The sequence below is a fragment of the Lissotriton vulgaris genome, chromosome 3_1 (genome assembly GCF_964263255.1).
Source record: "Lissotriton vulgaris chromosome 3_1, aLisVul1.2, whole genome shotgun sequence".
Lineage (NCBI taxonomy): Eukaryota > Metazoa > Chordata > Amphibia > Caudata > Salamandridae > Lissotriton > Lissotriton vulgaris.
The window spans coordinates 1607091052-1607103774 of record NC_141689.1 but is presented as its reverse complement, the minus strand read 5'-3'; the positions used below and the strand labels follow the sequence as shown (position 1 = coordinate 1607103774).

The 12723-nt window shown below is 46.0% G+C and overlaps 1 protein-coding gene across 5 annotated transcripts in view; it reads left to right on the top strand.

Moving 5' to 3' along the window:
- Nucleotides 1-12723, top strand: part of FSD1L (fibronectin type III and SPRY domain containing 1 like) — a 359379-nt gene that overhangs the window by 243386 nt on the left and 103270 nt on the right. For all 5 annotated transcript variants that reach the window (XM_086962086.1, XM_086962083.1, XM_086962085.1 and 2 more), the window contains exon 8: nucleotides 10889-10987. In XM_086962086.1, coding sequence (XP_086818212.1) covers nucleotides 10889-10987 — 99 coding nt within the window. The remainder of the gene's footprint in view (nucleotides 1-10888; nucleotides 10988-12723) is intronic.

Genomic DNA, 12723 nt, shown 5'->3' with positions numbered 1-12723 from the left:
GAACTTAATATCAATAGGGATGTCGAAATATTCAATCAATTCTCGTCCCCGCCCGCCATGTGCTTCAAAACTGCATACGTATCTCGTGATATCAAGGTTGTGCAACCAGTACACAACAAGGAGTTACGAGTCCCATTTATACCGGCGCCATTTTGGGCGAGGCCGGGCAGGTCCAGGATATAGTCAAAATGTCTCCACCAACCAGCGGTCGCACCAGAACCCCTTTCGGCAGTAAAAAAAGGTTCAGTTAAATGACAACAGAAGAGATAGGCAACAAGAACCAACAGTCAAAAGAGGGGAGGGCAAGATCTAAAGCCATTGTTCTACAAACTCTCAACCAGCCTTGGATGGAAAAATCCTGAAGAATGTACAAACTGAAAACCAGTTTTTGTCTTTATAGCATCAGCAGCAACGCTTGAGTCAGCTTTGTTTGAAGCCGCCATTTTGATTCAATCAATAGCGTCCCCCTGCACACATTCAGGGACCTGGTCGTGTCTTCAGGTCAAACGGATTGTGGGACAAGATGCATAAAGGAAAAGGAAAAAAGTTCCGCCGGACCTCGGGAGCCGGCCGCCTATGTCATGGGCGATCTTTGGCCACACCAGGGCAATAGTGAAGCTGCAGCAGGTGCAAATAAGCTTCAGACAGTGTTACAAGCACTGCTCAGAACTCTCAACTATGACACCACCTCCGTGCCATCCGGATCTTGGCGCCTTTTGCTGGTTCCGACCTATTCACACATCGGTCCGCTACTGACACCACCTCATAAGCCAACGGGGCACCCCACGCCGACTTTCGGCGCAGCATTGTAGGATGGCCTCACCAGTGCGGCAACTTGCTAGACACCACCTCGGTGCCATCCAGATCTCGGCGCGTTGTGCTGCCTTCGGCCTACTGTAGCCGCAAGTGCGGACGCAACTCAGCTGGATAGCGAGTGAAACACCAAGGGGCGCCCCACTGCAGCCGAGGAGCCTCCATCTTGGGGGCGACGCACAGCATCCCATTGCTTTCCAATGCAGTCAGATCCTCAAACAGCCCCCACTGACTGACGCGACCTCACAGGCCAACGGGGCACCCCACGCCGACTTTCGGCGCAGCATTGTAGGATGGCCACACCAGTGCGGCAACTTGCTGGACACCACCTCAGTGCCATCCGGATCTTGGCGCGTTGTGCTGCCTTCGGCCTATTCGCACATCGGTCCGCTACTGACGCCGCCTCACGTGCCAACGGATTTTCTACGCTTTTTATAGCAGCGCGTAACGTAAGCATAACAGGTCATGTGACTTCTTTATAAAACTTTTCATTGGTTCATTTTACTTTTGGTTTCCTAATGATAGAAGGCTTGATCATATGACCTAAAAATAACACTTTTCATTGGATTAAAAAAAAAAAATTTCCCAAACGATGAAAGCCCCACCTTGTTTCTGGATGTTTCAGACTGAAGCTGGCGTCAGCATGAGAGCACCACCATCTCGTGGCTCGGTCGTGATCATTCCGTGAACAATCATGGCAGCCGCTCCCCACCGGAAGCCTGCAGGAGTCGGGGGCCCCCAAGACTTTTGTAAAATCTTCAAGGCTCAGGGGACGTCCGAGTTCCAAGGTGTCCCAGGGCCATTTTAGTGGACCAGGCCCAAATCCGAAGAGCCGTCCGCCATTTTAAGAGTCCTGTGGCTGCCGCCTATCGCTGCACCGCAAGAGTGGGCGCAACTCAACTACCTGGTGAGCGAGACGCTGTAGCCGCAAGAGCGGGCGATAAACAGCTGAATGGAGGATGAGGCACAGTATAGCAAAAGCGGGCGGAATGGCAACTGAAACGGTAAAGGGGCGCCCCAGTACAGCAGACGAGCCTCCACCTGGGGAGGCCCGTTCACGCCGCCCCCCCGGGGCGCCCCACGCCGTTTTTCGGAGCAGCATTGTAGGATGCCAAAACCAGTACGGCAACTTACTGGACATCACCTGGGTGCCATCCACATCTCAGCGCGTTCTGCTGCCTTGCGACTATTCGCACAACAGACCGCTACTGACGAGGCCTCCCCCCGCACCCCCCGGGACGCCCCACACAGTTTTTCGGAGCTGCATTGTAGGATATCAAAAACCAGTGCGGCACCCAGGTAACATCACCTGGGTGCCGTCCAGAACTCAGCACGTTGTGCTGCCTTGGGACTATTCGCACAAAACACAGCTACTGACCATTGTTGCTTCTTTTTTCAAAAAAATGTTTAAATGTATTTACTGTTTTTGTTGCGTTGTATATATTTATAAGTTATTAAAGTGTTATAATCCTACTACTTTGTTGGGGTGCTATATATTTATAATGTGACACATAATTGTAAAAACTTTGATGTACAAAGAGGCATCCCTGGAATCTTCCGCTTCAGGCTCGGACCCACACACCCTCACAGTGAGAATCCCCTCCCCAAGCACAATACAGGATGGTTATCAGATAGTAGGAACGCGTGTGGTGTGACGGATCTCATCGGGTGGGGTCCTTGATCTACTGTAACTCCTTTGAAGAGGGGTAATTCTCTACAGCTGGGGCCATAAACTACATCTGCAGGGCTAGGTGATAGCCTGGGATCGGCCTAGACAATCGGACACAGAGGAAGAGGAGTGTCAGAGGGTGCGGTAGTGAATAGGGTGAAAGGGAGGTGTCGGGCGGGCACAGGGTGTGATTCTCAGAGAAGAACAGCGCAGATGGGAGGAGGTTTCTGGCCCATGCATGAGAGAGAGAGCGGGGGTGACCAGTGCGTGGGGGAGATGCTTGCGAGGGTGGGGAGCCATGCTGAGGATCGGCGGCGTGCAGAGAGTGGGTCTGGTCAAGGCATCTAAAATGGCTGCCGTGCTCAACAAAAGTGTGGCATTGCAAAAAAGGCAAGATGGCGCAGACAATGTTTATCAATAAGGATTAATTTATAACAATTATTTTTAACAAAATATTTACTCGCAGTGACAAAATGGCGGTCAACAGTTCCTGATTTCCATCGAATCGAACGTTAACAGACATTACGCAGCAAAAAACAAAACGCTCACGCACAGCCGCTGGAAGACATGTATCAACATATATGAGCCTCCTCAGCCACCCTCAGAAAACATAAGGGGTCAGGATACGTCTCCCGTACCCCCTTATACCGAGTAATTTAATTAAATCGAAACACAAAATGGCGAATTCACGTTTCGCTAACAGTTTGCGACCCGGTTCGCGAACCGAGAAGCGCTTCTACCGCGAAAAATCAAATTTTTATTATTTGCCCCACGGGACCCTTTAATAACCCCAACATCATTCCTAGGGGGTCAAGAGGGGTCTACCTTGCCCCCTTTCATTAAATTCCCCCTTCGTTTTTCTCCTCCTCTTGTCTCTGGATCCTACCGATAGACAAGATGGCGGCCGCACCGGACTGTTTAGAATGTTGACAGACACCGGAGAGCCAATCAGCTTCGCTACTCAAAGCTCCGTTACGCGAAAAGTACGCGATCTGGAGCGCTATCTGGGACGCCGTCACAGATATATCTGTTTTTTTAAACGTTAATTTCTCAAAATCCACTGGAGCACATATATTGAGACCCAGCAAAGGCACATCGGGCTAACAGTCCCTATAATTTTGCCAAGTTTCGTGTAAATCCATTCAGCCGTTCGAGCTAAAAGTGAGGCCAAAGGCCCTATGGAAAAATGAATGGGAAAAACGCGTTTTGGGACCCCCTTTTTTCTCGACCCCCCCTTGACGGAACCCCCCCCAAATTTTCAGGGGCTGCTCAGAAACAAAATGTGCCATTTTCCTGAAAATGTCAGCCGATTCCGTCCACAAACGCCAAAATTATTAGACATAGAATTTTCAAAAGTTCCATAGAGAAAAAATCCTAACTATATATACCTACTGGCGACCGCCAGTAGGTAATATATATATATATATATATATATATATATATATATATATATATATATATATATATATATATATATATATATATATATATACACATATACATTTTTTTTACTTACTGGCGGTTGCCAGTAGGTAGTTCTAGTTGGGACCTAGTTTCCATAGGTAGTACGTTTTTTCAATATTTCTACCACCGTTTGACGAATCTTCACGAAATTTCCAAAAACGAATGCAACGCACAGTTCAGCTGCAGTCTTGAAAGTTTTAGGGTGATCCGTCTAGCGGGGGCTGAGAAAAAGGAAGTGGTCCACAAATGCTTTTTCCCCATGTTAATTCCTAATTCCCATAGGGATTTTGAACACAACTACTGCCCAAACTGCTGGACTTATTTTCACCATATTTGGCAGAAAGCTAGTTCTTTGTCTAGAAAGCTTGATTTTTGAAATTTGGTGTAAATCTGTAATTTTCAAGCGATTACCTGAACACCAAATTTGTATATCTAGGAACATCAATACTCCTCAGATCCTCTGCAGATACACGCACTAACAGCAATGCTGTGATTGCCTGTCTGCAACCTGAGAGAAAAGTTGCGGCCACCATTTTGTTCATGGAGACTTTGTTCCCAGCAGGGAAAATAAAAGTAAAAAGTGATGCAACAGGTATGGGTAGAGGTACTCTGGCCTCATGGGACTAATGGAGGGTCTGTGAGGGTCCCCTCATGGTTAAGAAGTTGTCCCCACACGAGGATCCCAATGGATTCAGGTGGATCCCGACCCCAGTTAAAAAAAACATACTCACTGACAGACCCACACACCTACTCATAAACTCACCCACTCACACACCCACTCTTGCACCCATACAGCCACTCACACACCAACCTCATAACCGACGTCCACTCACAGACCAACACAGCCACCTGCACAGCCACTTGCACACACACTCACACACACCTACTCTCACAGACCCACTCAGCCACTCCCACACCCACTCACAGACCCACACAGCCAGTCACACATGCACTCACACACACCACACACTCATACAACCACTTACACAACTACTCACACCCCTTGAAACACCCCTCGCAAACCCAGGTTATGAAATAGCATTAAAAAAATTAAATTCACTGCAAAAACAAAGGTTACAGGGACGTTATAGTTGGGCTCAGATTGTACACACACAAAACCATAAAAATTAAGCAGCTACAGTTAACACATGCCCTACAGTAAGTAAAACTCACACCTTCACCATGCACTGCTAATTACCCCACATATTACATCACTCAAGACATCTTCCATGGCATAATTGATAATAAGCAAAACATAACAATTGGCATGGTGTCCTTATAATCATTAGCGCCCATTCGTATTGCAAAGTGGAGGGGCAACACGAACCCCAAAGCCCTCAGAATTTTAAATAAAGAAAATAGAACTTACCTGCTCCACCGGCCACCACCTTGCTCCCAATCGTCCTGCCCCGGAACTGCTGCACGCAGCATACGGTCCCTATCTCAGCACTGCTCCCAGCATGTGAGCGGCGCTGGGTTTGGCCTGAGCGCCTCGGTTCAGTGCTCAGACATAGACTGGGAGCCTGTGTTGGTTTATCCACCCAGTTGTACTACACAGCTCGGTGGAGAAATGCTAAGTGCGCATGATTGTATTGCCGGCCCCAGAGAGCCTGCCAAATCTTCATGCACACTTGGCAGTGCCCACCACTCCCCCCTCCTCCCTGATGCTGTAGCATCAGTATGGGTGACCACACCCCTCCCGCGGCTCGCAGCCTGAAAAACGTTTTTATTAACAATTCATGTTATCCTTTTATTTTTGTCCTTTGCTGGCTTTCAGCGGGGAGGGGGGGTGACACTGCACCACCATAACGGAGGAACCGCCCCTGCTTATAATTAGAGTGTCTGGGGAAAATTCCAGTTGCTACTCTAGTGATCCTGTTTGAATAATGCTGGGGTGTCTCCTACTAAACCTGTCAATCCCACCCTAGTAAGATGATCCTAGCAGGGCGGACTCAACCTCTACCTTGGGCTGGGTCATACGAGTGTGAAATCTGAACCTTACTATAACATCCCTGTAACCTTTGGTATTTTCAGGAAATGTCTGTTTTTATTAATGCTGTTTCCTAACTATAATGTCCCTGTAACCTTGTGTGGGGGTGGCCGTGGGTGTGTGTGTGTGTGTGTGTGTGTGTGTGTGTGTGTGTGTGTGTGTGTGTAAATGAAAATGTAAATGTAATTAATTTACATAGTGGGTGTGGGTGTGTGGGTGGGGGTGTGTGTGGGTGGGGGTGGGTGTGTGGGTGTGTGTGTGTGAGTGCATATGTGACTGGGTGGGGGTGTGAGAGAGGCTGTGTGGGTGCGAGTGGCTGTGTGGGTGTGAGTGTTTGTGAGAGTGGTTTTTTGGGTCTGTCAGTTAGTGTGCGAGTGGTTTTGTGGGTGTGTGAATGGGTGGGTGTTTTATGAGTGTGTGTGTGAAAGCTGTGTTGGTCTGTGAGTGAGTGTGACCGGTTTTGAGGTTCTGTGAATGGGTGTGTGAGAGGCTGTGGGTGTGGGCGTGCGAGTGGGTATATAAGTAGGTGTGTTTGTCTAGGAGTATGTTTTTTTTTTAATTTTCATTTAATTGTTGTCTGGATCCACTTGAATCCTCCCTAATCCGGGAGAATCCATGGATCCTCGCGTGGAAAAAAAACAGTTTTTGGACGATTTCTTGCCCATGAGGGGTCCCTCACAGACCCCTCCATTAGCAACTCACATACTGTGTTATAAATGGTATCACTCATTAGTAATACACAAAGTAACATTTTTACATTTATAGTATCTTTGTACATCTTGAACACTCCGAAACGTTTAGAAAACACAATCTCTGGAGGATGTCGTCAGTTATGTCTTGTGAGAGGACATCAGTGATGTCACTAACCATGGCATGAGTAATGTAATATGTGAGGCCATAAGCAGTGCATTGCGGGAGCGTAAGTTATAGTTAGTTCAGGTAACTATAACTGCTGAATTTCTATTGTTTTGTATGAGTGAAATCTGAGCCCAACTGTAACATCCCTGTAACTTTAATTTTTTCAGTGAATTTCAAAGGTTTTGTTTATTTTTAAAATTCTATTTCCTACCTTTAACGTCCCTGTAACCTATGTTTTTTTCCATAGTAAAAAGCAGGGACGGCATCTCATCATTTGGAAATTTCTGCTGAGCCTTGCGCGTTTCGGAGCGCTTCTGCTCCTTGTTCATAGGCATACGTGTGTGAGCACAAAAGACATCAGAGGCACTGTTTTCTCAGCATGTATTTTTATAACACCTTCAATTGGGAGTCAGGTGATTTCAGTCAGTGCTGCATGCTGGTGTTTGTAGTCAGTTGAATCAAATTGTTTTTACCTTCGTAGGTTTATTAATTTTCTTTCCCAGCACTCCTCTACTTGTTGCCACAGTGGGCTCTGCGCTCGCACACGGCATTGAAACATTATATTATATTCCTTTAGTAGGTCTCCAAATCATTAGATTTGTCATTGTGCCAGCTGATTCCACCAACAGGGAGACCTGACACAGAAATTTCCGAATGATGAGAAGCCGTCCTGCTTTTTACTATGCAGATTCAGAGTGCATTTTTTTCAAACGCACTCGGAATCCTGTGCATTGGTTCTACAAACAGTGGCAGGTTGATCTGACCACAGTGGCCCCCTGTATTAAGGGGTGCTGCTCCATCTACTGCAAGGCAGCCGCAATAATATCCACACTCCTACTTGACTTTCACAGTGAGAGGCACTCGAACCAAGGCATGGACTTTCAAGCATGGGTCCATTGAAAGGTACGAAGGATGCTAGTATGCTTTGTCCTTCACACCCAACCACCAGCTGCCTGACGCGTTTTGAAGTCAATCTTTTTCAAAGGCTTTCATGGTGAAAGGGAAAGTGCACAGTCCGGTCCCTGCTTCTTTAAATACTCGATTGCGTGCCCTCTATGGGCTGTTCTGAATGAAAGCTTTATTTATTTATTTATAGAGCGCAACATTTATCCCAATGGATATCACGGCGCTAAGGATTTACGTTGATAGGTGGGGTCCATGGGATTGGTGAATCAGATATCATTCTTTGTGGAAAAAGGTGTGTTTTGAGTTTTCTCCTGAAGATGTTGTAGTCTCTGGTCAGCCTGAGTTTTTTTTTTTTGTTTTTGTTTCTGCAAGAGCGAGGTATTGTGATCTTAGCGGTCTGGCGGGGGTATAGAAGCGTATTTTATTCTGAAGGATCATAGGGCCAGTGTCATGGAGTGTTCTATGGGCGTGTCCGAGGAGCTTGAAACAGACTCTTTGGGCATGGGCAGCCAGTGGAGTTGTTTTAGGCACTCTTTTGCTGAGCTAGATTTGCCTTTGTTGCATACTAGTTTAGCTGCCGCATTCTGCACCACCTGCAGTTCTTTAAATAGGTAGTCTGGCATGCCCACGAAGAGGGCGTTGCCATAGTCCAACCTACTGACTAGCAGGGCCTGTGTGACTGATTTTCTGCTTTCCAGGGGTATCCATGGGAAGAGCCTTCTTAGAAGTTTTAGGGTGGGGAAACTTTTCCCACATAGAGTTTGTATGTGGGCCTGCATAGATAGTGTGTCGTCAATCATAACGCCCAGGTTTTTGGCACAGTGCTTGGGTATCTCCCAAAGTGGAGTGCCACCAGGAAGTTTCCCAGATGTGTTTGGCTTCTCCGAGGAGCAGGATCTCTGTTTTGTCTGCATTTAGTTTTAGGCAGTGATCTGCCATCCAGTTAGCCATTTTCGTATGGCAGCTGTTGAGTTTTGTTTTGATATCTTCATGTCCCTTCCATAGAGTGATTGTAAGTTGCGTGTCTTCCGCGTAGGAGCATACACCAAAACTCCATTTCGTTCCAATTTGTGCCAAAGGTGATACATAGGCATTGAACAGCGTGGGGCTGAGGGATGCTCCTTGCGGGACACCGCATATCAGTTGTTTAAGTTTGAATGAGAAGGCTCCTAGTTGTACCGTTTGCATTCTGTTATGCAGAAAAGATAGATATATATATATATATATATATATATATATATATATATATATATATATATATATATATATATATATATATATATATATATATATAATTCTCAAACGCCTGGAGCTTCTTGGAGGCACTCAACAGTTCTCCGCCCTCCGGGCTTTTCACTCAGCGCATTTTGCCATCTTGCATTTAAAATACTTGCCCGAAGTGTTTCAGGGAATTCATCCCATCTTCAGGGGCTGCCAACAGAAACCACTCGTTGGGCGTCACCAGTTTCACGGATTTTTATTTCACAAATCTCCTGGTAGGCGTGGGCTCAATACCGTGTCATACCAGACATTTCTGGGATTTGTAGTCCGTATTGGATGCCTCTTTGTTTGTTATTCTTTTGAGTAAAGTAGAGTGTTCAAAGTCAATTATGGCAATATTATTTCTTTTATGTTACCTTTAGTAGGTCGCATTTGTGGTTCCATGCGCTGTACTTTCAAGAAGGAGTTCCGTGCACACCCCCAGCCAGTTTGGAAGTGTTAGCCTCACGTTGCTTTGAAGTTTCGTGTTTCAAGCAGGTGATGGTGCTCTCCCCACGGCACAGGCAGCCGTGCAAATATTATTCTCAAACGCCTGGAGCTTCTAGGAGGCACTCAACAGTTCTCCGCCCTCCGTGCCTCCTAGAAGCTCCAGGCGTTTGATAATAATATTTGCACGGCTGCCTGTGCCGTGGGGAGAGCACCATCACCTGCTTGAAACACGAAACTTCAAAGCAACGTGAGGCTAACACTTCCAAACTGGCTGGGGGTGTGCACGGAACTCCTTCTTGAAAGTACAGCGCATGGAACCACAAATGCGACCTACTAAAGGTAACATAAAAGAAATAATATTGCCATAATTGACTTTGAACACTCGACTTTACTCAAAAGAATAACAAACAAAGAGGCATCCAATACGGACTACAAATCCCAGAAATGTCTGGTATGACACGGTATTGAGCCCACGCCTACCAGGAGATTTGTGAAATAAAAATCCGTGAAACTGGTGACGCCCAACGAGTGGTTTCTGTTGGCAGCCCCTGAAGATGGGATGAATTCCCTGAAACGCGTCGGGCAAGTATTTTAAATGCAAGATGGCAAAATGCGCTGAGTGAAAAGCCCGCAGGGCGGAGAACTGTTGAGTGCCTCCTAGAAGCTCCAGGCGTTTGAGAATAATATATATATACATATATAAAGTGCTTTACAAGAGAACCAAACTACATAATACATATACATGTTTTGAGGCACAGGGTGATTTGCCCACAACCAAAGGGTGTTGAACTGAGGATAGTATTTGAACCTGGTCCCCCAGTTTCAAAGTCAGCAACTCTAGCCGCTAGACTTCATCTCCTGAGACTAATTTAACACGGACTACTTTGGATGTGCTGGAGTCAGTAAGTACAGAAACTTGCCTTTGTTCGGCAGCATGTGGCTCTTGTCCAATCAGCATTAAGTGCTTTATTCTAGTTGAACAGTGGGTGGCACATGAAGGTAGAAGAAGCAGCGCATTCTTGGTTGTGGTTGCTATTTAACAGTGTGCAGATGGCTTTCCTGTATAGGCATTATTGTCTCGTACAGCAGTGGGGGGGGGGGGGGGGAGAAGCTTCATAATAGTTAATGGCATTTAAAAATTAATTACTTTACGGTGACTCGCCAATGCCAGTGCATCTTACATGAATCTGTCATTCGACCACCAGCCTTAACAATGTTCTGTGTACTGCACCACCAGTTTTCTATGCCGACTGTCCTGTTGGAACAAGCCTGAATGATACTGAAAGGCTCCTTATTAGCCCTTCCACTCTGCACACTTTTCTGACTGGTGTATATGCTTTATCACACTACGTATGGGTGCTGTTCCTCCTGTGACCTACTTCCTGTTGCACTCTTGCCAAACAAAATTTCTTTTTTATACAGTGATAGCATATTAGCATTTTAAGTATTATTGTTTTAAAATAGCATTTGTATTGCAGGACTTCGGTTTGACTCAAAGTACATGAACTTCCGAGTACGTGCCTGTAATAAGGCAGTGGCTGGGGATTGCTCTGATCCAGTGACGCTGGAGACCAAAGGTAACTTACTGCAAGCTGTGTGAGATAGCTATTACGGGCTTGATAAATTGAAGATGATGCCAGAATTTCTACAAGACTAGACATCTTTTCATTAAGAAAGGCATTACTTCTATTGGGTGTAACAGCATAGTGTGTGCATTTATTGTAACATGACTGATATAGGATGCAAATGAATTCCCCTATGAAAGAAATGACGACTCATTACTTCTATTGCGGATAACCAGCGTTTCTGGAAAGAATTGAAAAGGTGGCTGTTTGACCAGAAAAAATGCTAGTTGGTATGACTCCCAGTCTCTGGAATCTCCACAAGTGCCATGAGACCTACTAGTGATATGTGTGCTATACAAGTTTCTCTGACTTGACTTAACTTGATTCTTGACTTCAGTACCCAACTTCGTCATCACAAATGATGCCTCCTTGCAAGGCTGGGGCGGCCACTTGCAGGACCAGCAAATCCAAGGAAGTAGTCAAGACTTCAAAAATAAATGCGTATCAATCATCTGAAACTAAAAGCGATGTCTCTTACCCTATAAGCTTTTCTTTCATGAATATCAGGAGCTACTATGCTGGTACATACAGACAATATGGCCAGCATGTATTATATCAACAAGCAAAGGGGTTATAAGATCACTAACCCTATATCAGGAAGCACAAAACCTTTAGAACTGCCTCACAGCCCACAAAATAACTCTGAAAGCTGAGCACCTGTCAGGAGTGAACAACAACTTAGCGAACACTCTCCGTAGAACCAGAGACAGTTGCCAAGAGTGAGAACTGGATCAGTTGGAGCTCGACAAGTTATTACCATGGTGGGGGACACCAGTATTGGATCGCTTTGCTACAGACCAGAACGCCAAATGCCAGTCGATACCCACTCCCAAGGTCGGGGAGATTAGTCTTTCAATGAGATGCTCTGGGATTTATGCATACTTTTTACCCATTTCCCTCTCATCCTGAGGATTCTTCCCAAAACGAAAATGGAGCACTGTTGCCTCATTCTAATAGCTCCCAAATAGCCCAGGCGGCATTGGTTTACAGAGCCCCTACTGCTGCCGGAGTCCAATCCCATCCGCCTACTGGCCAATCAAACACTCTTAATGAGGAACAATGGCCAGATCCTACAGCCAGAACTAGCATGTCTCCAATTGCACGTATGGTTCCTGAAGTCTGCGAGTTTCAAGGATTAGATATCCCTCAGGGTGGTAGGGAGATTTTATCCATGGCAAGAGCGGAAGCTACAAACAAGATATATACATTAAAATGGAAGCAATTCTGTTCATGGTTTCAACAATCTAGTCTGCTTCTATTGGAAGGATCACCTGAACAGATTCTGCCCTACCTCCTATCGCTAGCTAGATCAGGATTGGTACATGCGTCTGGTGTTCACCTAGCCACAGTTGCAAGGGACAGACAACCCGCGCATTCTCTCTTTCTCTGTTCCACGAGAATAGTCACAGTTCATGAAAGGGTTGTTCAGAGCTTTTCCCCCAGTACGAGCTCCTCCCCCAGAATGGCATCTCAACAAGGTTCTCTCGCAGCTTATGAAGCCTTCATTCGAACCCATTCATAAGGCATATGTACAATTTCTCGTGTGGAAGGTCGCTTTGCTGTGGGCGCTCACTCCAACTAGAAGAGTCAGCGAAATTCAGACTGTCACAAAACAGGAACCGTTTTTTTCGTTTCACTAATGATTATGTACTTCTCAGAACAAACCCAAGATTCATCCCCAATTTTCC